This window comes from Setaria italica, chromosome IV (genome assembly GCF_000263155.2).
Source record: "Setaria italica strain Yugu1 chromosome IV, Setaria_italica_v2.0, whole genome shotgun sequence".
Taxonomy (NCBI): Eukaryota; Viridiplantae; Streptophyta; class Magnoliopsida; order Poales; family Poaceae; genus Setaria; species Setaria italica.
The window spans coordinates 26,110,495-26,137,952 of NC_028453.1; the positions used below are offsets into that span (position 1 = coordinate 26,110,495).

A 27,458-nucleotide genomic window follows, 5' to 3' on the forward strand; every position below is an offset into this window, starting at 1 on the left:
CGAAATGAAAATCCAGAGAAGCTTGTGCTCTTGTTTCTAGTGCCATTAATGAATTTCATTGGCAAATCATGACTTGGTTTTTACTCCCCTTTTAGTTAATTCGATACATTTCGTACGATTCGACTAGGTAATTACTTCGAACTGTTCTTGCTTAACATGCAGATGAAAATAGCATGCAAAATGAAAACGGGGAATTTGCAGTAAAATTCAGCTGCATCACACTGCGCCAGAAAAATTTTATGCTGGCGGCTAGAAGAGGTTTATACTGGTGGGAACCGCACCCGCCAGCAATCTTGAGCCAGCAAAAATGGCTATTTGCGCTGGCACATATGATTTTTGTGATGGTGGGTGCTTATGCCGCCCACCACCAAAGATATTTTTAGGAAAAAAAGCAGCCGCGCACAGCAAGCTCTGCTCGATCGGCGCCGGCAACCGCCCCTCTACCGGCTGTCCAATGCTCGTCGTCGTGCACCAGCGTCGAAGCTGCAGAGTCACGAGACGGACTCCGAAATCTCCACCTAGAACTCCTGCTGCGGGGTCGCTCCGGGGCAGCCGCCCCGTCGCCACCTCCGCGCATCCTCTCCTGTCAAATATTTCACACAAAGAGGGGAAGGAAAAAAAACGATTACAGCACCAGTACAGCACGACAAACAGGAAGTTGGAGCAATCGCTAGGAATTGAGGCGCTTTCTCTTGGCGGGTGGGGGGATGGGGTTGAAGAATCAGAAAGACGGCGGCGCTCGTACCAGGTGTCCCTCCAGCCCACGCGCTCGCACCGGCCGCCACTCGCAGTCGCTCGAGCCCGCGCGCCCGTACCAGCTACCGCCACAGGAGGAATGAAAGGGAGTCGCTCGAGCACGAGCGCCTGTACCGGCCGCCGCCACGGGAGGAATGAAAGGGATAAGGGGGAGGGAGAGAGAGATGAAAGAGATGTGAGGATAGGAGAGAGGGAAAGCAACCGGATAAAAAGGAGAAGGCAGTGTGTTTCGCTGGCGCAGTCACAGATGCGAATTTTTGTTTCCGTACCACATTTGCACCAGTTGCGCTGGCCGGCAACAATTATGTGCTGGCAGAAATCCTTCTAAACTTTTTATTTTCCTTTTAATTTTTTAAACCAAGTGAATCTGTTCAAAATTATTGAAACTCCTACAAAAGAATATATATATATATGTACTCTATATATGTACAAATTATATTGAGATATATATAGGATGATTTTTTTGCAAGTTAGTTCACAAGTTGGAGAGTTTGAGTTGAGTCTTATGAAACATTATAAGTAATTAACCATTTGTTAACAATGTATAGTCCATTTTTCTTAAAACATGTCGAAACTTTTGTATCAACGTTGTGCACTCGTAAAATGATTCTATACTAATTCAGAAGGCCTCACACCAATCGGCTTGAGAGGCACCAGGCTGATTGGCTTGGGCCCTTTTTGTGCCTCCTGGTCTTCATCTTTCTTTGGTCCACTTCTCGTTCATGGCTTTATCCAAAAAATTCATATTTAGTCCAATTTTATGTGAAAACAGAATATCCTCCAAAATGTCTTGCATATACGAAAATAAGGTTATTTCAGGTACCAAGTGGCAGGGTAGTATAAGAATATGCATGAAAACACTAGTTAAATAGCACTAAAAGTGTGTCAATAGTGAGCGTCAATATCATCACGCACAGTACCACAGGAGCCCCTATTGTACCAGTTTGGAGCCTCAGCCAGTATTAAATGCTGGCACGTGGACCGTGTGGCCGACAGCTAGATTCCCCAGGAAGCCATTTAGTACCAGCTGAATGCCATTTAGGATTGGCCGGTAGCTTGAACCGATACTAATTGTAAACATTTAGTACCGGTTGAATCTACTAGCCGGTACTAATGTCAACCATTTCCTGTATAAATGAGCTGCTTCCTTCCTCCCCGAGCAAGCTCAACCATTTGCTCGGGCTTCGTTTTTCTTCACTCGACCAGCTTGTTCACTAGACCAGTTGGCAACTTCATTCTCCCTCCTTTGGTCATAGTATTCTAGGTTTTTTTGAATGAGTTAGTTTAACATTACAAATGGAGTACTTATTGATCGTTTAGAAATGAGGAGAATGGAGAGTTTTTTAGAGTGAGGGGAATGGAGAATTTTTTAGAGTGACTTTTATGTTACAAATGAAGTGCTTATTGATCTTTTAGAATGAGGAGAATGGAGAGTGTTTTAGAGTGAGGAGAGTGGAGAGTTTTTTAGAATGAGTTTTATCTTACAAATGGAGTACTTGTTGATCTTTTAGAATGAGGAGAATTGAGAGTTTTTTTATAGTGAGGACTAAATATTATAAACACATTTACTCTATCTTTCCCCTACCTAATATTGATCAAGTTCTTTATCTAATATGAAGCTCTATGTCTATTTATCACGTAATACGATGCAGATGGACCGACAATGGATATAACACCTCTGCTCCTCCAATACCAGAGAATAGAAGAACTTTGAGTTTACAAACTCTGGTTGCACATCATAAAATAATCTTCAAATATTTTTCAAACACCTGTTGGAGCCATATTTTCATAATAGAAGTATGGTGGGCAATAACTGGTTCAGGCAGGAATTTGTTCACCGACCTTGACCCATCGGCTTTTGGTTGGTGTTGGATTGCCAAAATAGGCCATGCTCAATGAATATGGCTTTTGCCTGGACAGGCTATTGGGCCACTATACTTCGTGAAACGAACCAGATTTCTTTGAGGAGAATCCGACTCCCTGTATTCTTGTGATAGTCCCTGGATCAGAAGCTATCACATATAGAACTCATTTCAGCATAATATCACATCCATAACACAACAACAGTACAATTTTTATTTATTACATTTCAAAAAGTGAGAGTATGATCTGGCACATGCCCCTTGGGCTAAACGACATGAATAAAACCAACGCAACGGTAGCTAGCTTCTGGAAGCATTCCCATCATCACGATCATCTCCACAGGCATTCTTGAGCGTAGCACCGCAACCGTCAGTCATACCAACCGTCGTGGTTGTTGTCGAATTCGGACTCGTAACCTGCAAACTCATGAGCTGTCCCCAAGGATTGGGACAAGTTCACGTCACCATCCATATGCAAGCTTTAAATGGCCTAGAGCTAGTGATAAAAAATATAGTCAAGGAATGGCTTGGGTTTCCTATGCAGCAACAAGCATAAAGAATAAAACTCCATATCCATCATCCAAATCTCTCATCACATCGGGTACCACCTGCCTCGATAGGGTCCCTATCACCAACATCCTAACTCCATACTAGGGTTGAGGCGAAGACTCCCTCTTTTCGTCTCTCAACAACTACAGCCGGATCCTAAAGGGAAGGGGAGCAGCTTCCCCTCTCCCCGACTGCAATTGCGGCTCAATACACACAAGTAGCTATAAGGGGGAGGTAGAGATTTCACAAAAACAATGGAGAGTCATCACAACACAGGATTGCCCATGACCGAGGATGTGGCTATATATATAGTTTTAACTCTACAGAGTGTGTACACTTGGACCCATCTCGGAGTGAGCCCAAACGGTCCATCGACTCTGAGAATGTCACCCTACCGGGTGAAGAACCTGGGAGTTACGATACCATCCTGCATCCAGGCTCGGATGCGATCCCCCACAGAGGATCACCCCGGACCTGTGAAGCACTCCCACCGGGCCCAATCAGAGGCAAAAGCAAATCAGGAGGCAAAAGGTCAGCACCACTCCCTCTTACACTGATACTCTATCCTACAGCAGGTATGGTACCGCACTTTCCAGTCTCAACCCAGCCCTAGACCCATAATTTGGTGAGTGCCGTGCACGTTTAACATATTCTCGTGAAGCATGGTGACCCACTCGGTTTCAGATTGGGGCGAGCTCCTAACTCCCAAAAGCGTCTGCACAACATGGTCCACAACTGCACCCATAACAAGTATCGCCACCAACTCCTATGCTCCTGAACTGTGTACTCGCAACAAGTACCAAGCAGGGAACATCGGAGAACGGACCACAAGCTCCCAATCCGAAGATTGGGTTGTGTAAATCTCACCCCCGTCAAGTATCCCAAAAACACCTTCTCCTGCCAGTTTTAACCCCACACACGCCAAGAATCCTAATCACAATATCCCATACACATGCAAGCATCGCACATCGCATATATAAGTAGTATACTAGTAGGTCAAACAAGGATATAAGGCATAAAAAAGGCTATGCAAGGTTCAAAATCATCATGCGAGGAATAAAGCGCTAGCATACTAATTTAGCAATCTCTAATGGGTATTCAAATCGAATGGGCGTGACCTGAGTAGTCTTCCTCCTCATAGTAGTCCTTGAATGGCTCCGGCTACTGGTTCAGCTCCAAGTCTCCTGTAGCTCCTAATTTTGCAATTACCATAATTACCGAGGGTCTAGTTGCAAAGTAAACCTAAAAGAGATCCAAAGAAGAACCAAACAAGATCGAAGCCTAGTCTAATGTGTGTTGCATGATTTTAGAAAAATTATGAAACTGGTTTCAAAATTTTCATAAGCAGAATGAATTAGTTATGACTTTTTGAAGTTGAAAACATTTTTCGGAATTTTGATTTGATAGGCAAAAATAGGAAACAAGGAAGTTAGTAGTTTACTGGCTGTAGGTCAACTGCAATCTGGATGCAAGCTGCCACTAAGGTTCACAAGTAGCTTTGGAAGGTTTTTAGGCCGGTGTCTAAGCTGTCGTGGGGTGTTTTTAGTTTCTAGGGTAAAAACCAGAAGTTTCAACCTTTAGGAATTGAAAGTTTCGATTTGGAACTGGAAGTTTCGAGTTAGGGTAACCGGATGTTCCGGTTTTAGCTCACTTAGGGCAGTCTCCTGGGAAGAACTCTGGATGCTTTGGACACATCGAAACCGGATGTTCCGATTTGGAAACTAGATGTTCCGGTTTCACACAGGTAGATCTCTTCCCTTTGGGAGATCTCCTGGGAAGGACTTTGGATGGTCCTAGGAAGTTTATGGTTCATAACTCATGGGTTTGGAGTTTTTTTGGCTAGACCTTCCTAGGGTTTCTGAGGCTCCAGCAGACTAACTGAACAGAATATAACCAGAAGTTCCGGTTTGGCAACCGAAAGTTCTAGTTTTGCCACGGGTTTGGCCGTGAGGGGTCTGCATGCGCGCGGGTGTGTGGTTCAGGCCTTAGCTGGGACGATGGTTCCTCTAGGTGAGCGGGAATCGCGAAGCTCACCTGGTGGGCCTGCTGGTGAGGGTATGGCGGCGCGGTGACAAGGTGAAGCAGTGACAGCGTGGACGTACGAGCGCGGCTTGGCGGCGTTCCGGTGAGGGCAGCGTCTCCTCCTCCTCCGGTGTCCTCTCCTCGCCTCCTGCACCCCCTCCTTCCTCCTCTTCTCCAAACAGCGGCGGTGAAGGGGAAAACTCGAAATGTGGATGTGGCCGGGAGTAGATGGTGTGGGGGCTCTAGTAGGTGGCAGCTAGGGTTTCTAGGTAGATTGGACAGCAGGGGATATGACTGGGCGGCATGGCACACATCCGCAAGCTCCAACGCAAAAAGGGGGTGGGTGCGGCCAGTGTCGTGCGCGGCGCGCACATCGCTGTCGCGCCTATGCCACGCGTGTGACTACCGTGGGGAAGAAAGGGCAACAGTGGCGCGGGTGGCTGACATGTGGGGCTAGACGGTCAACGACTGCAGCGTGGAGGCAGTCTTGGTAGAAAATCGAAAGTTCCAGTATTGGAAAATCGGAAGTTCCAGTTTTTGCACTAGCCTTAGCTTGGGTTGTTAGTTAGGTGGGCTGGTGGGGTTAGCTGGGTTGGTTTGGACCTAGGTTAGGTTTGGGCCAATTCAAATACAAATCCCACTCAAAGAAATCCAAATAAAACCCAAATGAACTCCAAATATTCACTCTAGCACCTAACACACCTTAGCAATTTCCATTTAGTTTATAATTTAATTCTAGGAATTTTGGAAAGATTCAGTAAAGACACTCTTATAGTTTGGAAGTTTCACTCTACAACACAAAATTTTTGAAATCCACATTTTTGCAAATTTAAACATCTCGTAAAAATACAGGATGTTACACTAGTATTATGAAAATGTGGCACTTGCTCTGAAAGACGTTTGGACAATTATTTTAAGATTCCTTTATGATATTAATTCAGCCAGAGTAGGTGGACTTGTATGAGATCTCATGTTGTACCATTATTTTAAGATTGGTGTATCTTTTTATCTCCTAAATTAACGATCGTGATGTGGACAATCCTATGTTCTAGATATCCCATTTATGTAAGACTTAATATGTATATATGATGAAATTTTATCTCTACTATTTCATATATATAATTTACTCTAGTTAACACTCTGCATATGTCATGAGGATTAGAGCGAGGAGAATGGAGAGTTACTGTAAATGAGTGAAAGGAAACTTTGGAAAAAAACAGTGTCCACGGGAAAGGAAACTTAGTAAAATAAAAGACTGCATGCGGGGAAGGAAACTTAGGAAATTAAAAGAAAGCTCCCACCATTTTAGCAATTTTAGTACCGGTTGGTGGTCCTGCCCGGTACTAAATGCAACAGTTTAGTACTGGGCAGGGCTTCCAACCGCTACTAAATGGAGCAATTTAGTACTGGGCAGGTCTTCCAACCGGTACTAAACTTTCACACAAACATATACTTCGTCTTCTCCAAACACTTAGCAGTTCTTGACTCCATCACCCCCACCGCCCTCGTCGCCTGTCACCCCAACCCCAGCTCCGTCACCCCATCCCCAACCACCGCCACCCTATCCCAGGCTCCATCACCCCCGTCCCTGACCACTGCCGTCATCGCCCGCGGCCCGCCACCATCGTCCCCCTTCCCGGCTTTGTCACTGTCGCCCCATCCTCGGCTCCATCGGCCATCATCCCCATCCCCATTGCCATCGTCCCGTCCTTGGTCTGTCGCCCATCTCCCCCATCCCCATCGCTGTCGTCATCACCCTATCCCCGACCGCTGCCACCCAATCCCAGGGTTGTCGCCCCCGTCCCCGTCGCCTCGCCCACTCGCTGCGCCGCGCCTCTCCCTCCCCCTCCTCCCCCGCTCACCACCGCACCTCTCCCTTGCGCCCTCCCTGATGAGGACATCACCCTGCTGGACACACACGAGTCATGGTCTTCTCCAAATCACAAGTCGTCACCAACTCAGTCGTCGCGTACGGTTCGGATTCATCTGACATCCCTGCACGATTTTGACCATATCTACGATATTGAAACGGGGCGTTCTTTGATGCGTTGGAAAAGGGACAACGATGCCATTCTTTTGGTTCTAGTCCTAGCTCCAGAAGCTTCGTGGATCATTCTGTGTAATCATGATAAGGTGTTGCATCACCTATTTGGGCCAACTTGGCCTTGTATCATGTTGGGCCTTAAACCTATGGTGTGGGCGCCTCCCTCCTGGTCACCCCTAACCCTAGGACACCCCTTTGGGTATAAAACTCAGTAGCCACCACCTTTAGAACTCGGGTTTTGTTTAGTTCTAGTTTTCAATCGAGAAACTGAGATTGATTCATTGTAACTGTGGTGACAAATCCATTTACAGTGATCCAGGGCCCCTGTTCTTGTTCTCCTCGCTTGTGACGATTAGTCCATTCGAATCGAGAGCTTGAACCCCATATTGATCTTTGCTTCATCCATATATGCAATTTCAGATTGTGTGTTTACTGTTCTCTTGCTTGTGTTCTTCGATTCGCTTGCAGGGAAAGCCTTTTCGACGAGGTCAATCAAGTTGTGCTTGGTTGATAACCAACGGAGAAGTGGTGTAGCTGTTGCAGGGTTCGAATCGTGTTTGATTTGAATCCGGATCGTCAACATCGAGTCTCCACCAAATCGAGTGTATCTATACCTATTGGAAGATCGGGCCAATGCTATATCACTCCCCATTTAGTTTTTCTTTTTCTTCGATAATTTTAATTTTGATGCATTAAAAAGATTTGCTACCTATATTGGATTAAAATGACTATGATTTTGCTTGAATTGGATACCAATTTGTATTGGATGCTTAGTAATTATTTTTTGTGATACAATTATGGCATAAGGCTATATTTATTTTAATGTATATGGTCTGCGTATATGATAATGTATTATTGGTGGCAAAGTTTACTAGTTAAAAAAAATGGTGGCAAACTATCTTATCACAATTTTATTTGGACAGTTTGGGCTAAATATGGCAAGTGGAAGTTCTTCTTGCCATGGTGGTGGCGGCCGTGGAGGTGGCCACCGTGGTGGTGGTGGCTGTGGTGTCAGGGATAGATCCCTAGTACCCGCAAGGAAGGAAGAAGACGGACTCCTACTAGAATTCCTCTGTAATCCTACTAGGACTCATACCATGTAATCCTGCTAGGACTCCTACCTTGTAACCGACTACTAATCCCGCCCTTTGAGTATATAAAGGAGGGTAGGGGTCCCTAGATCGGTAGGCGAAGACCTCATAGAACCACAATAGAGGACCAAATCCCTAACACCAAACAACACCCAAGCGCAAGGTGCAATATACAACACCCAAATAGGACGTAGGGTATTACGCTACCCTAGCGGCCCAAACCTGTATAAATCTGTGTCTTGTGTCATCGCTTTTACCTTCGAATTCCAGGTTCGGCAATCCCCCACCAACCAATCTACTACCTCGGGATACCCCTCGGTAGGTTCCCGAGTATAAAACACCGACACGTGGACACTACATTTTTGAGGAGCCACCGTTGGCTCGTCCTCCAGGAATTCACTTCCCTAATCGCGTCATAGATTTGTCAAAAGGCGATCGAAAGAAAGGAGCAATTCCCAACATAGTAATATTATTTCCTTCTTGTAATTGGTTTTTTAACTACACATGAATAATTCCTAAATTTATTTATATACAATGTAGCTTATGGACAATATTAGATGGCTCAAAGATATTGTCAAAACTCTAGGTGGTACTTCTCCTTTAGTGCAATCCAAGATAGTTGGTCCACGAAATTTTAAAAGAGTAAAAATCTCTTTTCAAGTACCTGTTCAAGAAACACAAACCAACTGGATGAGAATACCAGGACAACCCACCCCGATGGTTTCCGCATGGGGTCAATTAGCACCAAGTAGGGTAACTTTTGAAAGGACCGTCGTGGAGGCCTGCCTACAACAGCTTAAGGATCATTGGTACTTTCTGCCAGACTTCTCATATTTTCGAATAAAGGCGCTCGAGGAGGGAGAAAGCAATGTGACTAGGACTACTGAGAGGCTTTGTCAGCTGAATCAACATGACATGGTATGGAACATATCTAATCATCCTTTTATCTTTAATTTTGTTACATCTTTTAAATTTCATCACATTATTCTCTTATTTTAGGATGTCTTTGGTCAAATCTTGGCGGCAATGAGCTTTCATGCGATTCTGGCTCAAATCTTGGATGTGTTGAATTATAGTTACACTGATGGAAACCCGATACGCACCAAAGATTTCAAGCTTCAGGCTCATCTCACTTTCTACTAGTCATTTCAGTTAACGTCGTCTCCATTATTTGAGATTTATGGTAGTGTATGTGACCGTCCTTGTGAAGCGCTAGAGAGTGCACTAATTCATGCTCTATCTTATATTGATGAAGTTTTAGGCTTTACGATTGGAGACTAAAGCTATGTGGCATATCTACATAAGCGACGCAAATTATTAAATATGTAGCATGCATGGATGTACTCCTACTGTACCCTTTTCTTATGGATTTAAACTTGGTCTCTCTAAGACCTTAAGTATTGATGTACGAACTATTGAGTATTAATAATTTGAATGGGTTGATACTTGTGATATTTGTATTTGAATGGGTTGATATATTAACGTAATTATTAGTAAAAGCTCCGTTGGATACGAATACGAATTGAAACAAAAGGGTAAACAAAAAATAGAAAAGTAATAAACTTTAGTACTGGTTAGTAAAAGCAACCGGTACTAAACTTCCATCCGCAACAGCGCGACTTGGCTCTTAGTTTAGTACCGGTTTGTGTTACCGACGGTACTAAATGGTGCATTTAGTACCAGTTGGGCTGACCGGTACTAAATGTACTAAATGGCATGGCATTTAGTACCGACCAATCGATACCGGTCGGGCGCTCGGTACTAAAAGGGGTTACTTGCTAGTACTAGAAGTCGATCCTCCAGCAGTGTACACACACCACCAGAGCTCCTCCAAAACTGTGTTGCATTTATGTTGTCCCCATTCCGGTATTCTGTGTGCACAAAATATACCAGAAGAGCAGGCCTCCGAAGCTGCACTCTTACCTGAGACTCATGCACTCGAGGAGTAGAAGGCGATCAAGTTTTTGGGGAGCGCATCTGCATGACTGCTCGCTGCGCACCTCTTCTTTCTGGAGGCGTAACTACACGGTGAACATCTACACGACATTAACTTTGATCGACTACACCAAATAGCCTCGAAATGTCGAGTACCAACGCATCTAACAGCGCATCTGGTGCCACCAGCATTGGCCCCGCTGCAAGGTACTCCCTACTGTTCTCACTATTTCATTACATGTTGTTTGTAATGTTCTCTGCATGCTTTATGCTCGTTAGTATAAACACAATAAATCATGCTCCTACTTTATCTATCATATACGTCATGTTCTATTTCATATTTCGGATTAAAATGAACAAATATGTGCAGTCTGTGGGGATTGAACTCACAACCTCAATCTTTGTGTAAACCTTTCTTACCATCTCACCTACACCACACATGTAATAGAGTTAGAAATGATTTTCTTTTGAAATAACCCATGGAGAGCCTTTAGTACCGGTTCATAACACCACCCGGTACCTGGTCATAACACCACCCCCTGGGTGGTGTTATGACCCGATACTAAAAGATACCTTTTAATACAGGGTCACAACACCACCCGGTACTAAAAATACCGGTGGTGTTGTGACCCGGTACTAAAAGGTCTCCGGGGACTTCAAATTTGGACCTGTACGTGTTAGTATCGATCTAAAGTCCGTCTGATACTAACACCATCGACGAATGCTTAGTTTTTCAGTAGTGATAGTACCACTGGTAGTATTTTTAATTAACCGCTAGCGTATGTAGTATGTTGTGAAAAAAAGTACTTGTTAGTATAACTTATAAGCTACCTGGTACAAGTGCTCCCTATCGGCTCTTTCCTCAGTTCGTCTATATAGGCTCTCAATTTGCTCATCATATGGCACGGGCATGCGAGCAGCACAATTTGGACTTCAGCACACTACTGCAAAAAGAATTTGTGCTAGCAGTCAAAACGGTTTGTACTGGTGGTTAGGTGCCAGCACAAAAGACCTGCTTACCATATCAACTATAAAGCACATCTTATCTATGTAAGGGTGGTTATTCTTTTGACTTCATTTATCCAAATCTTATATTCTGTATGACACTCTGAACGATCCTAATAAAAATATTGTCAACTGCAAAATTTTAGATTTCATCGAAGCACTGTATGTTTGGTATAGAGCACATCTCCATCTGATGTTGTTTGTGGAAAAAAATAAAAACTCAAAAAATCAAATTTTAAAAATAGATATTAGAAATAGTAACAAATATTTGGGCCTGTAAATGATCCTGAATAGAACTATTGTCAACTATAATGTTTTAGAACCCGTCGTGATGCTCTACAATTTTGATATAAAATTTGTTTTCATTTGACTTCATATGAAAATGTTATGATGTTTTCTTTAAAAAGAGTTGTCTATATTTTTAGAAATTCATTTTTTGGAAGAACTTTAAAACTTATTTTTTTAAAGAACTTCAAAATTCTCTTTATAACTTGTGATATAAACTAAATTTGTAAATTACTTCATCCCACAATAGGAATATTAAGTATTTTTCAACAATTTTTGAAAAGTATTTGTGTGCCCTAAAAAATTGGAATCCTTCAAAATGCTGCATACCTATTTTTATGCAAAATGGTTTTATCCCATTTAATGTATCACTATAAAGAGTTTCATAAATTTTGAAGGCCATTTGAAGGTTGTTTCGGTAAAAAAAAGAGGGTAGAGAATCCATGGGTTAACTGACGCAATGTAGGGAAGTGTCAAATAAGGAATGAAGTTCAAAATTTTCAATGCTAAATAAGGAATACTTCATTTTTCTAATGTTAAATAGGGGATTTTATTTTAAGTTATTCATGTTCATTAACTAGTCATGAATCATGATCTTTTTTTACAACAATTATATCCTTATTGGTACCTATAGAACCGAATAGCCGTAGCCGATCAGGGATTGTGAATTATACGCACGATTGAAATTCACGAACGGCCTTAGAAACAAGAGCTATGCTTCTCCGAATTTCGATTTCATGATTCTCCATTTCAAGTGGCCTGCTATCTCATCTGCTCGACTCTAATGCTTCCGTGATTTCACTAACTGATCCGGCCAGTTGCATGAAGTTGACGGGATTGGTATACTTGGCCGGCCCGTTGCAGAATGCCTGAGCGATGAGAAACGCTGTCCGCTGGGAGAAGTGCGCGCGATCCCAGAAGACATGCTGGTCGCGGTTGGCGCAGAGCGTGGAGTTGGGAGAGCACTGCGCCTCCCCGCGCAGCCTCCCGCCGCCGCAGCACGCGCCGGCGACCTCGGTGTACCCGGACGCCTGCGGGTCGGCCAAGGTGTCCCGCGTGAAGGCGAAGAGGTCGGCGAGGGAGTAGGCGAGGCCCGGTAGCCTCCGGGCGAGGCCGGCGAGCCATGGCCGGAGGGCTTCGTTGAAGCCGCCGGCGAGCTGGTTGAGGCTGTCCCAGCACTCGCCCGTCGGGCTGAGCACCCGCACCGCCGGCACGCACCCTAGCAGCCCAATGTTGACTATGGCAAACTTCCTCGCGCCCATTGAGTACAGCTCCTGATTGCATGTATACCGAATAGGTAAGCCGGCCAATCAATCAATCAATCAAAAGAAATAATAGTAATAGGAGAAAGCTACCATAGTACGTCCGTTTTTTTTGCTAGCTTTACGTGGCACCCAATTGTTCTCTCTCTCTCTAAATGTGGCGAGATTGGCCTAAATATGCTATTTATATCTCTAGTGAGACCGCGCTATTCAGCGAGTTTAAGGTTTGACGAGGTTCGGAAGATTTTAATTTGGAGATTTGGAGGAGGTTCGTCCATGGAGTGGAGGAAGGTTGGCTTGATAGTGGAGGTAACTGCACTACTGGAAACTGAACATTTGTCCAACGCATTAGTACCGAATGTCATTTTATCCGGTACTAATACCGTATGTTAGTACCTAGTGTCAGTACCGGTCTTCACGCACAGTACCACCGGAGTCCCTATAGTACTGGTTTGGACCCTCAGCCAGTACTAAATGGCGGCATGGGACCTGGTGGCTAATGGCTAGATTCCCCTGGAAGCCCTTTAGTACCGGCTGGTAGCTTCAACCGGTACTAAATGGTGTTCACGCACATGTGTACCAACTGTTAGTTTTAGGCGGTACTAAATATCACAATTTAGTACCGGCTAGAGCCACCAACCGATACTAACGTACAAACTATAAAATAAGCTCCTTCCTTTTTCCCGAGCCCGAGCTCAACCATTTGACCGAGAGCTCAGGCTTCTTCACTCCCATGGTGACCTAGGGGAGGTGCTGCCTATTTTTCCCACGATTTTGGGGGATTTCACTCTTCCAACTATTATAAAGGTTAGGACTTCATCCTCCCTCCTCTCATAATTAGTATTCTATGTTTCATGCTTTGTAGCTAGAGAAATTTGTGATTTTTTAGAGTGAGGATGAATGGAGAGTTTTTCAATTTATACATGCATGTAGAATGTAGAATTTTTAGATATTGAGAAATTCTTATTGGATGTTGACAAATATGTGTTGTGTTAATTACTTTTGTTGCTTTACAAAAATAACATAAGTACAATGTTGAAACGGAAACAATCAACTAATTTTATTGCTTTACATAAATAACATAGTTGAGCTCAAGCTAACGACGATTCGGGACAAAGGGAGTTATTGCCGAAATTCCCCATAAAACTTGTAGGGATTTAATTTGCTCATCGAAAGTGGTCCATATATAAAATGTTAGCAATATTTTTCAGAGAGTATTTTTTTTTTACATTTGTTGCTTTACAAATGGAGAAGTAAATTAAAAAACTTTTTGCAGATCGACCAACAATGGATGTACGACGACCGGTGCCCCATGTCGTTCATTAATGGCCTAAAGACTTTTCTCAAAATGGCAGAGGCCAACAAGTCGCCGAAGGGTTTCATGTGCTGTCCATGCAGAATGTGCAAAAATAACAAGGATCACTCTAATAGAAAAACTCTACACGACCACATATGTCGTTGGGGTTTCATGGATAACTATATTCTTTGGATCAAACATAGAGAAAGAGGAGTTGTAATGGAAGATGGTGAAGAAGATGATGATGATAACAACATTCCTGCTGACTGGGTTGAAGGTGGTGCCTTTGCAGATTTTGAAATGGGTGAGGCTGAAGAAGATTTTGCAAAAGATGAACCAGCTGACGAACTAAGTCAGGAGTTGCTATATGCAAAGAAAGACTCCGAAAATACAAAGGAGACAAAAAAATTTGAGAAGATGTTGGATGATCACAAAAAGTTGGGTAGCACGCTGGAATTGATGCATTGGAAGGCAGCAAATGGTGTGACTGATAAGGGATTTGGGGAGCTATTAAGAGTCGTAAAAAACATGTTCCTCAAGGGTACTACCCTCGCCACATATGAAGCAAAAAAAATTATTTGCCCTCTAGGATTGGATGTACAGAAGATACACGCATGTCCTAATAATTGTATTCTTTATCATAGCCAGGAATATGAGAAATTGGATGCTTGTCCTATTTACAAGGCATTGCAGTATAAGATCATGCGAGATGATCCTGGTGATGTTGACGGGTAACCTGTCAAGAAGAGAGTTCCAGCAAAGGTGATGTGGTATTTCCCTGTAATACCACATTTGAAGCACTTGTTCAGAAATAAGGCGCACGCTAAGTTGATGCGATGGCGCAAAGAAGAACGTAAGCAAGATGAGAAGCTAAGACACCCCGCAGATGGTTCCCAGTGGAGAAACGTTGACAGAGAATTTCCATGCTTTGAGAATGACGCAAGCAAGATAAGGTTTGGTTTAAGCACTGATGGAATGAATCTATTTGGTGAGTTCGGTAGTGCTCATAGTACATGGCTTGTGACCCTATATATCTTCAACCTTCCGTATTAGTTGTGCATGAAGCGCAAGTTCATCATGATGTCAATCATTATCCAAGGTCCAAAACAACCTGGCAACGACATTGATGTGTACCTAAGACCATTGGTTGATGAACTTTTACTATTCTGGAAGGAAGAAAGTGTACCTGTGTGGGATAACGACAAACAAGAGACTTTCATTCTCAAAGCATTGCTTTTTGTAACCATCAATGATTGGCCTACACTTAGTAAACCTATCGGGACAGACGAACAAAGGATATCGGGCATTCACCCACTGTCTAGATGTATTTGAAACACTGTCGGAAGGTGGTGTATATGGGCCATCGTCGATTTCTTCCTACGAATCACCCTTTAAGAAAAAAGGAAAGTTTTTAAAGGGGAGCCCGACACTTGTGCTAAGCCTTTGCACCATAATGGAAAGCGTGTATTTTCTATGATAAAGGATGTGAAGGTAGTCTTTGGTAAGGGTTTCGGTAGCCAACCTATTTCGAATGATGATAATGGATGTGCAGCCATGTGGAAGAAGTCTATATTCTAGGAGCTACCTTATTGGGAACTTTTAGAGGTCCGCAACACAATTGATGTGATGCACCTGATGAAAAATCTTTGCATGAACCTGCTAGATTTCCTCGGTGTTTATGGGGGCGCCAAAGGATACATTGGAAGCAAGACAGGACTTGAAATGTATGGAACAATGAGAGGACCTACATCCGGAAAAGAGAGAGAATGGACAACACTACTTATGTCCTACCAGCTAGACTCTCAACAACGAGGAGAAAGAAAGCATGTTTGTTTGCTTGAATAGTATGAAAGTCTCATCCGCATACTCCTCTAATATACAGGGAATAATAAATGTGAAAGAGAAGAAATTCACAAATCTAAAGTCACATGACTGCCACGTCATGATGACATAGTTGCTTCTGGTTGCACTGATGGGTATTCTACCAGAGAATGTGAGATTGTCAATCGTAAAGCTATGTGCGTTCCTCAATGAAATTTCACATAAGGCAATCGATCCAAACAATCTAATAAAGCTAAATAATGACGTGGTTCAATATCTTGTCAGCTTTGAAATGGTCTTTCCACCTTCCTTAAATATTATGACTCATCTCTTAGTTCACCTTGTTAAAGAGATAACCATTCTGGGTCCAGTATACTTGCACAATATGTGGCCTTTTGAGAGGTTCATGTCAGTCCTAAAGAAGTATGTTTGCAATCGTGCCCGTTCAGAAGGAAGCATCACCAAAGGATATGGAACAGAGGAGGTCATTGAGTTTTGTGTTGAATTTATTGATGAACTTAGTTCGATAGGGATCCTTGTGTCATGACATGAGGGCCACGTGAAGGGAAAGGGCACACTCAAGAACAAAGCTAATATGAACATACATGAGACTGAAATCCATAAAGCAAACTTCACAGTGTTGCAAAATTCATCCTTAGTGGCTCCATATATGGAGGAGCACAAGGATATTGTACGGTCCGAAAATCCAAGGAAGTCTGAGGAATGGATTACACGGCATCACATAGATACTTTTGCAACATGGATCCGACGACACCTCATGGGTAAAAATATGATTGATGAACAACTTCAATGGGTCTCAATATTGCAATACCAAGGGTACGAGATAAATGGGTATACATTTTATATGAGAGCCCAAGATCAAAAGAGTACCAACCAAAATAGTGGTGTCCGTATAGTTGCAATAGACAATAATGGGAATAAGGAAATTACTATGGCGTCATAGAAGAGATTTGGGAACTTGATTGTGGACCTTTGAAGGTCCCTTTGTTTTGCTGCCAATGGGTTGCTGGAGGAGGCGTAAGTAAAGACCGTTATGGGATGACAATAGTGGATCTAAACAAGATTGGATATAGAGATGAACCATTCATCCTAGCCATGGATGTGAGTCAGGTTTTCTATGTGAAGTACATGTTAAGCAAACCCAAGACGAAGGCTGGTAAAAAGTCAGAAGATGAGCCAAAACGTCATATAGTTCTGCCAGGGAAAAGAAAAATCATTGGAGTTGAGGACATTTTGGAGAAGTTAGAAGATTTTGATCAGTTTGATGACCTTCCTCTATTCTTAGTTCAGGTTGACCCCAGCATCTTATTATCCAAAGAAGACGCTCCGTACTTACGCTGCGATCATGACTAAGGGACGTTCGTCAAGAAGAAGATTATCAATGTTCCCATTGAATAATGATGAGTTGCTTTAGAACTTTAATATTATGTAGTATTATATGGTCATGTGATGAACTATGTAATGTATTTTGTATAATTCGAATAACTATTTGGTATTTCTCTTGATTAACAATACTATTTTGGCTCATCAAAAGTCTGGAAACATTAAATTAGAGGCAATTATACAAGTACATTGTATACTGATGGCATAATTATCAAATTTATTGTAGCTAATATTTCTTAATATTTCTACATGATTAAAATAGTAGTTTTTTCCTTTTTTATGGATTACCAGCAGTATGGAAATATTTCATATCCTATTAGTAATTAAAAACTTCTAATTTTACTAAATAAATATATTATTGTATGGTGTAAGGATAATCAACAGTAAGGTATGAAATGTTTTTCAATTATTTTTCCTAAGTTTACTCCATTTATTAAGCATAAAACTAATATAACAATAATTTTAGAAATAAGAAAAGAAACTAGAGTGTTGGTGGGAAACGAAGTTGTAACGGCCTCGGGAAAAAAATCCTTCGCGTTAATCTTAATCCGAGTGCCTGATCCCCTATCTCAGTTTTCGAGCCTAGGTGTTCAACCTCCAGATCTTCCGACCCCTTCGATCTGACCCCTCGCCGTGGTCTCCCCCAGTTCCGACCCCGCCGACCCCCAACCCACCATTGGATCTTCCTAAGCCATCCCACAACGTCGCCCTTTAGTTCGAAGCCGTGGACCACCGAGACTGACCGGTGGGCCCACGAGATCTTTTCCTCCAGATCTCCCGCGATAGGCGCACTCGAGTTGCATGCCCGCTTCAGAGTTCCCCAGCCGCATGGCTCAACTCCTCCGACGTCCGCCGCTCCGCCTCGTCGCCGGCCCATGACCGGATGGATTCTTGCGCCCCCTTCCTCAATCGCGACGGAAGCTCCTCTGCTACCCTTTCTGCAGCACCTCGCCGCCCGCGCCCATCATCACATCGCCAGATCCCGGCCGCAGAGCCCGATGCCGCCCGTCTTTTCCGTCACCTCGCCACAGTCGTGCCACCCCGATCCTCGCTACGCGACGATTCCTCCTCCGCCAACCCAGACCGCGGCAGCGACAACTCCTTTTCCCGCCCTGTCAGAAGCCGCCCCGACAATCTGTTGCTCCGTGCTCGCCCGCACGACCACAGCCGCCTGTCTTCTCACCTGTGCGCCCTTGTTTCCAGCGCTATTTTTCCGATCACTTCCATTAGATCCACCGCACGACGACGTCCACCTCCGCCAAATCTCAACCACCGGCAAACCTGCGCCTGCGCCGCCCTGACGTCAGTGCCCAATGGCCGCCGGTGTCATCCCCGAAGTCCTGCTCCACCGCCCTTGACACTCAATTGCCACCCCGGCAGAGCACTCCATCGTTTCTTCCCTGGCCTTCGCGCCGCTCCCCCTTCCCTCTGCCGCGCAGCTATAAAATGGGATGCTGGAGTTCCGCCGGAGTTCCCCTTTGCCATCGTTGCCCTCTCTCTTGCTCCCTGTTCGAGCTCACAGCGCCACCACCTAAGTCTGAGGAACTCTCATCTCCGCGCAACACCACTTTCCCCAATCCACCAGCCACTGCTTTCAGTGCCGCCCAAGAGCTTGCTGTGATCCACAAGAAGCACCGCCGCCACCGGAACACCGCCGGACATCCTCGCCGTTGTCCCAAGCCCCTTAGTCCTTCCGCCCCAGCCTTCTCTGTAAGACGACCCCTCCTATCTGCCCGACCCCGGTTCCGTCTCGCCCGACCCTGTCTGTTCCGCCGACCCTTCTCCGCCTCGCCCGAGGGCTCGGCTGTACCTTTTTCTTTGAACCGAGGGTGTATGTGTAAAACTTGGGGACTTCTCAGCGTTAAGTCTGAGGACCCCTAGCACATCTATTCCTCTAGATTAAGGGCCAGATCATAAGTTTCTCCCCCCTCCTCTGACCCTTACATCTTGATCTCCCTCAACTCCATCGAACCTCCCCACCTCCTGTAACTTGCCGCAAGTTTCTAGGCTCAAACTTGCAGGTATTGTTGTTGAAATAACCGTCTATGCTAACCAATGTGTTGCATTCGTGTAGAGCTGCGTCTCGCTGACGGCTACTATGAGCTGCACCCGGCGCCAGAAGACGACGGTGTAGCTGAGCTCCTGCTTCCAGAAGCCGAAGCTACCGAAGAAGACGAGCAGTTCCCTTCCTCCTTGCTCGAAGGCAAGCCCCGGATGCATGAATCCCCTATGTTTTACCAGACTTGCGCATGCCTTCTTTAACATGCTTGTGCATTTACGTATAGGAGTTGTTTGAAACCATAGATGCATAACTTAGCTCCCTTGATCTGAACACTAGCTGTTGGACCGAGTAGATGCTTTGCTTAAATAGGAAATGGTAAAAGCCGAGTGATTCCCTGTCACTCGCGAGTTGTAGGAGTTGGATGTTTACCCTTCTGTCACAACTATAAGGACGATGGATGGGGTAGGGTTTTGGGTAACTCTTTGGTGGTCGGATGTTCGCCCTGTCTATCTATGAAACATGCTAAGGCCCGACAGTGGTGGTGTTCATGATCAAGTGTTTGAAAGTACTAATCTCATACCTAGTATGGGATGGGGAAGCCTAGTACCTGATTGAACTAGGACGTGGCTTATACCCCTGTTGTCCCTGGAACGAGGTTCCCATGGTGCATCATGTGGGTGCAAGTGCGGTCACAGTATGGTAGAGGTCGGGACTGTGGAGCATTGCATGCCAAGGGAAGTTTGGACCTGACACGCGCCTGGGAATTGATGGGGACGGCCGACACAGGAAGCGGCCCTTGTGGTGCGCGGATGTCGTGAGATTAGGTTCGCCATGCATGGTTAAGAAACTCGAATCGATTCATCTGCCTCTCACAGTTTGAGACTACTTGATCGCTATGTCACCCTGAGTAAATAAGGAATCTGATGATGACATGGTTTTGTTGATGATGTATATACCCTTTGGTTGGTTCTATGATTGCCTAGGATAGGTTGCAAACCTAGATCGGATAATGAACTTAGAACCGGAGCTAAAACTTAAAAGAAGGGATAGACCTAGCGCTTTTGGCAAACAAACCCCTCAGCCAAAAAGCCTTGCATGTCTAGAGGAGGTAGTTTAGAGCGCTCCCTGTCGGTTAAGTCTTGTTGAGCTTAGTAGCTCAGCCTTGTTGTGGCTCTTCTTTTTCAGGTGAAGTTGCTGCCTCTGAGCCTCCTTCTGCTGGCACTTGGCCACCCCAACTCCCTCCGGGTTGGATGGTCGAGTTGGATCCCTCCTCGGACGGCGAGGAGAGGGATCTTTGATGTCCCGGTTGGCCTCACCAGGGATGTCCGACCCCGACGAGTTAGCTTCCGCTAGTGGTTTTTACCTTTTTGATGTTTTTCTGCTGAACCTTGTAAAACTCTGATGTTGTTTTATAACCAAACTAAATGGTTAATTTGTTAACTCGGTGGACTTGTTGTATTCTCTGGAACCGCTCACCTTCGTGTGGGTTTGCTATTCGGTCCTGTTCAAGTGGTTTAATCGGATGAAATCCGACGGCACTTCGTGTTACTTGGTTTAGGCGTGAGTGTCGCGTATCATGTGGCTGAATCATGTTTAATCAAGCAAACCCAAAGTGGATCCGCCACAAAAACGCTGGGGAAGATTAGTACCGGGCGGATGCTTTGCCCGGTACTAAATTTGCCCAGTTTCGCCTCCCGCCTTTTTGGCCAAATTAGTACCGGGCGGTGGCCTTGCTCGGTACTAAATGACATAATTTAGTATCGGGCAGTAGCTTTGCCCGGTACTAAAAGCCATCATCACATAAGTGGATGAGGAAGGATCACCAATTGCTCCCCCCGATGTGTTAACGATATTTGTCAATCAATGTGGGTATATTGTTCGGGAAAGCATCCCCATAATCATTAAAAAATGGAGAGCAACCACATTTACTGATGCACCTGAAGACCTCGCTCCTTGAGCGAGAGAAGGAATTGTGTTGGTAACAGTTGATACTGCACTTCACATATCCAGAAGTGAAAGCAAAACAACCGAAGGAATTTGCCTTTAGGGAGATGTCAATTGCTTTCCAGACGTAAAAAAAACTTGCACAAAGACTTTATCAAGAAGGGCATCGAACCAGATTTGGAGAACAAGTTTCAGAAACTAGCACTTTATTGGGAAGCATTCAAGCAATACAAGTTGTCGGAAGATGCAAAAAAGTGAGCTGTACAAGCTAAAGATAATGCGAGCAAAAAGAAACATTATCATCGTCTTAGCCAAGGAGGTTATAAGATGGCGATGCCGAAATGGCAGAGGATGGAAGATGACCTAATCGCAAGAGGAATCGTGCCAACAACTCTCAATTGGCCATTGAGAGCAACAGACTTTTTCTATGCTCATGGCAGCACACTAAATAGGGAAGATGGATCGTTTATTACTATGATTCATTAATAGTAGAATTCACCAGGTTGGAAGATGCACTAAAAGCTAAATGGAAAGGAAATTTCAAGCCTGACAGAGAGAAAGACAAGTTGACTTATGCACTTGGGAATCCGGAACACACTGGACGTGTCCGAGGCATGGGTGTAGTTCCATAGAAGAAAGGCTTCAGTGAAGATATTGAGTCTTATATAAGTTGAAGAAGAAGCAAGGCCGCAACAGAAGAGAAGTTGCATATCCTAGAAGAACAAGTAGCTTCCACTAATGAAAGAATGGATCAGCTTCAAGAGGTGTTAGCACTTAGCCAAGCAGGAGCTGCATCAGGTGCTAATGGTGACATAATTTGCCCCGCTTCCCAGCGTCATAGTAGCGTCTCTTCCACGGAGTTCCAACTAGTAGAAGAATCGTCTGACATGGTTGCGGGCAACAATGAACACTACCCCGTGGACGATATCACTGTGAGGACCCCACATGAGCTTCTTACTCCGGTGAGGAAAACGGTCAAAGTAGTGGCTCATGGTATTGTTGAAGTACTGGTACTGGGTGGGACAATTCATGGCATGCAGATTCCTGAAGGAGATGCTAGAGTCCAGGTTGACCGAGTGGAAACAGGATGGGAAGACCTAGACCTCGAGATCCTTGGAGGCAATGGTGGAATGGAACTAGGATATGCCATCCACACCTGGATTTGTTGGGCCAAGCGCTACATAAGGTTTCCATAAGCAGTCACAGTTCCCGCATCATCCCCTCAGAGCTCAAGGCATAGATCACCAATGCCACCATCCAGGGATGCACCTTCTCAAGGGACCAAAGCATTAGTCCATCATCCCCACCAGCTACAAGGGACCAAAGCATGAGTTCACCATTACCTCAGCCTCCAGTTTGTAAGAAGAAAAACTCGAAGGCTTTGGTCCCTCCACCTCCGAAGTAGAAGAAAAACCCACCTCCGAAGCTTCCATATGAACAAACTATGGAGGAAAATCATGCGATATCTATGGCTAAAGTTGCTGCTCACTTCAGGCCAAAGAAGAAGCCTAAGGAACCACCAATTGATGAAGCAACGAAGAAATACTTTAAATCCCTGGTGTTTAAAAAAGTGGTGAAAGAACCCATCTTGGACTATGATCGCTCAATCACAAAGGCATTTGAGAAGAAAAAAAGATCACAGTCCACCATTCCCCAGCTCAGAGAACAATCTCAACAATCGATCGATCTGCTCAAAGTGCTTTCAGAAGAAGATGAGATTCTAGCTCAATGGATTGCTGAGACCAATCTCACAAAAGAGCAACTCCTAGGGGGGGGACAATATCGAAACTCACCTAGGTACTGGTAAATAGGAGTTTAAGTTGGGGGAACCTCTTGTGCAGCCACAGTTGGTGCCTCACCTACCAACGAAAATGAGGCAACTGCAGATGGACGGATCATGTTCGCTGCTTGGGTTCAAGATCATGATTACTTTTAATGGCTAGATGACATATGGATTGAGTTTGAAAGTCTATGGTACTTGTACCATCAAGACACTATTGACAAGTCTCTCATTAGTGCATGGGTTCTGTAAGTGTTTGCTGTGATATCTACATCCTAGCTTCTAAATTAATTGTGGCTGTCTCATCCCCTCTTTTATTTTGTATCATGCAGAATGGAGATTCAACATTGCTAGAGAAAACAATAGTATCATGTCGGCTTCATGGACCCTCATGTTATACACGAGGAATGCTTAATGCAATGGTCAAATCGGACCATGAAAACTATTTTCAACTTCCTAGATAAACAACATCACATGCAATACATACTTTTGTTGTACAACTTTCAGTGAGTTATTCATCCCTTTTTTCATCATCCGTTCAAATTAATATTAAGTATGTCTAACATTGCGTGTGTATATGTATATGAACAGGTTCCATTGGATACTGCTTGTTATCGAGATTGATCAAAGCCACGTCATAGTGTTGGACCCGAAGAGGAAACCAAAAGCAGAGTACCAAAGCCTCGTAAATGCACTTAACAGGGTATGGTCTCGCTTCATAAAAAACACCTAGAATCGTTCAACGGAGAACTTTATATCAGGGATAACTTTCCGGTATGATTTCAATTTGGACATTAGTGCATGTCATTTCTTTAAAAATCACGACCGCTTGAATATTTCTTAACTCCTTTTTCCATATTTAGTGTTTGAGGCAGGAGGATGGAAACAACTTATGTAGATAGTACCGTTGTGAGTTCATCCACAGCATTGTAGGTCCCAAGAAAGGCAGGAATCGTCAACACCAAGTACATAAACACAATTCATATCAATTTTAATATTTTTCAATCTGCACATATATTGGTTTAAAATGACGATGTTAATTTGCACGTGACAGATTGCTGAAATGAGAGAAGATCTCATCGCCCCAGAACGACTCAGGACAATTCAAGAACAACTATGTGGATTCCTTTTGGAGGATGTCGTAAATCCAAAGGGAGAATTGTATTATGATGGAACAAGTGTGGGTCAACTTCATTCAATCAGGGACTCGGATGACGATGCGTAGTGCATATTCAGAAAACTTATAATATTTAAAGTGTATATAAATTGTATAAATATAATATATGTAAACTTTACTATGTGCTAGATTAATATATATATATATATTAGCGTAATATTACTACTATACGCAAATGGATATTCTACAACTAATACGAATACTAACCAACCCACAAATTAAAATGAAAGGAAAAAAAGAATAACCATTTAGTACCGGTTGGTTACTAAATTGCCATCTTTTACCAACCGATACTAAACTGCCGTCCGCAACAGCACGACGTGTCTTGTAGTTTAGTACCGGTTGGTACTACAAACATGTACTAAATGGCCCATTTAGTACTAAGCATTTTGGCCGGTGCTAAATGGTGTGGTATTTAGTACCGAACAAGCCGTACAGATTAGACGTCTAGTACTAAAGGGGGTTACTAAGTGGGGGTACGAAAGGTCGGTTCTGCAGTAGTGTTGGTAGACGAGGTGGAAAGATAGTGGGATGCTGTCGGCAAGCGGGTACTGGAAGATGAGTGAGGAAAATAGTTGAGATGAAAGATGCTATGACCCTCGGATAAAGATAAAGGGCCCAACATTTGGGTATAGGGCAAGGGGTAAATGAAAAGTGTCATAATCAGTGAGGTTCCATTTTGAGAAAAATAAAAAAATGTTGCGCAAGATTGAGCCAGAGCACTGTACCCTCATAGTTGCAGTGTAGTTGGAGATGAGGTTACCGTAGAGCACAGCCGTTTCCCTCCTTTGCTCCACAGCTGACCTATTTTGCGCCCGCTCTGCGCTTTCGAAGACGTACATGTCATTGTTGCCGATGCCGATGAGGAAGATTGACCTGGAGAGCAGGGCATTCGCCACATTGGGGCCCAATGCGGCAACCATCTTTGCCTTGGTGGTGCCGAAGTACTGCACCTGCTTCGACAACCGGATTGTGTTTCCGGCATTCTGCATATATATGCATATATTCTCTAGTTATCACAATCATAGCTTGTATACGCACGTGCATATTAATTAGTCCAACCTTTTTCAGAATATATTTTTATATTAACTAGTTCGTTCTAGCATCCTATAATGAAAAATCGAGGGAGTAACTACTTATACCGGAGGAATTTCTTTTACTAGTTTAATCCCACGTTAAAGTACTTACAGTGGAGTCAAGGATCCCAGCTCCTCCGGAAGCATAGCTGATGCCATTGGCGACAGCGTTCTGGACCAGAGGGCCGGAGCTCGGTGCCAGCGACAGATAGGCAGGAGGACTACTCGCAAATCCCATGCTCTTTGCTGCAGCACATACAAGCGCATGGGCCGATAAAATTTAGCGTGCGTTCCATACAAATTATGCAAACAGATATATCATACAGATGAGTATGCGAAAAAAACTCCATACCGACATAGTCGGCGATGTTGTAGCCGTTGCTGAACCTTCCTGTCGGGATGGAGCTTGGGAAGTCGATGCCATTGTAGCGCCTGTTGGCCCTGGCGACGGACGCCCCCGGCAGGTAGTTGTTGTTGCCGACATCCAGTATGGAGGACCCGAACACGTACATCGCCGTCGCCGGCGACCGAGCTCCGGCGGCGACGGTGCGATGAGCACCTGCACACATATCACAAGACGCAGCAGAAGACCTTCCATAATTTGCTTAGCTAACTGTGAGAGGAAAACAGTTTGATGACTGATAAGCCGACTGAATAAGCTAAAGCGAACAGATCCTGCTACTGCTTCCATTGATGCTACTGCCTGCCTACTTTTCTGTCTAGTGCCTCTCTTGCCTATTGATTGGCGTGACTTGCAGGTCGGACAAAATAAATGATGGCGAAGGGACAGGCGCGACAAGCGCGCCCACACAGATGCAGATGCAGACGCATGACACTGGCAATTTTCGATCCGTTCATTCGAGAAAGCTATCACTCACTCTCTCGAGTGATTCGCAGCTCTCCCTCGCTCGATTTTTCTTCCTTCCCATCTGGGCAGGATTTCCCATTTCATCTCTGTCGAACTCCGGTGAAATTAGAAATTCATAGGCTAGAGGTTCGTTGAAACCGCCCAGGATCGATCAGGTCGAGCAGCAACTACTCTCACGAACTCTCCGGACAAGAGAAGTTTTTGCGGCAACCGAGGCCCTTTTTTCTATGTATTCAACTCAATCAAAAAACAAACTATTACACGATGCTCAGTGCATTGCTACACCTCAGTAGTTTTATACATCATCTTATACAGTACCACATAAAATTTTTGCTGATGTGGAAGAGAGAGAATGATGAGAAAAGAAGGTTGTTGTTTCGCGAAACAACCACCTCATAGGTTAGATTTTAGAACTATGAGACCACTACTCCACCGTTATATGAGTTATGGTTGACATGCAACTTATAATATTTTTTTTTCTCTATGCACAATTAAGAAAATAGAATTACTATAAGACAACATCCTATTGTACAGATTGTTTGTTTAATTATTTTAAAATTACATGTCAATGCATGAGACCACCTATTAGACAACATCGTGCTGAGCCATGTGACGACTTGACACAACGCCCGAGCAACTTCCTGTGGCCGGCTTCTCACGCACAGGCCCACACAATATCCACATGCACAGCCACTAGCTCTTGCATGCCACACCTGTGTGACGCCCCTCTAGCTAACAAAAAGTAGACTTACTCTGCTAACACATGCAACACACGTACGCGTTTGCTAACTAACCAGCTAACTAAACGTGCATATGTGACTAACAAAAGACCATGCACCGATGAACAAACTAACTCTGGCCACAACGTGAACTCAACACGTTTCCGCCGGCCATATGCTAATGCAGAACGTTTTAACGAATTAATGTGACAAACACATCTATCCTATATGCAAGAACTAAATATGCCCCTAGATTATTTCTAACAAGGTTCAGATTAATTTTTGGGATTGAAAGCTCATCTTAAATATGCCATATGCTAATGCATAACGTTTTAATGAGTGTCGTTTTAACAAGTCAATATTATTTCTAACAAGGTTCAGATTTTCGGGATTGAGAGCTCACCGACGCCCCTAGAGGGAAAGGTAACTGGTGGAGGGAACACGTACATCGCCGTCGCCGGCGGCCGAGCTCCGACGGCGACGGTGCCGATGAGCACCTGCACACATATCACAAGACGCAGCAGAAGACCTCCCATAATTTGCTTAGCCAACTGTGAGA

General features: G+C 44.2%; 1 protein-coding gene and 1 long non-coding RNA gene across 2 annotated transcripts; both read right to left on the minus strand.

Annotated features, from left to right (window-relative positions):
* Positions 1–169: 169 nt before the first annotated feature.
* On the minus strand, positions 170–970 carry LOC101753389. Its single transcript, XR_215066.3, has 2 exons — positions 746–970; positions 170–583 (listed from the first exon to the last, which is right to left on the minus strand). It is a non-coding gene; the product is annotated as an uncharacterized LOC101753389 (long non-coding RNA).
* Positions 971–12,060: 11,090 nt separating this feature from the next.
* LOC101752990 (GDSL esterase/lipase At5g55050) lies at positions 12,061–26,431 on the minus strand. The gene is made up of 4 exons (XM_012845509.3): positions 25,665–26,431; positions 25,425–25,558; positions 24,965–25,222; positions 12,061–12,823 (listed from the first exon to the last, which is right to left on the minus strand). Exons 1-4 carry the CDS (start codon positions 25,879–25,881, stop codon positions 12,317–12,319), a joined length of 1,116 nt encoding a protein of 371 aa, XP_012700963.1. The 5' UTR covers positions 25,882–26,431; the 3' UTR covers positions 12,061–12,316.
* Positions 26,432–27,458: the final 1,027 nt, after the last annotated feature.

Excerpts from the sequence above, each read along its gene's own strand:
- LOC101752990 (XM_012845509.3), bottom strand. The coding sequence starts at position 25,881 with ATGTGTGCAGGTGCTCATCGCACCGTCGCCGCCGGAGCTCGGTCGCCG. Across the intron at positions 25,559-25,664 it reads CAACATCGCCGACTATGTCG|CAAAGAGCATGGGATTTGCG; the intron begins GTATGGAGTTTT and ends TATGTGCTGCAG. Across the intron at positions 25,223-25,424 it reads CTGGGATCCTTGACTCCACT|AATGCCGGAAACACAATCCG; the intron begins GTAAGTACTTTA and ends ATATATATGCAG.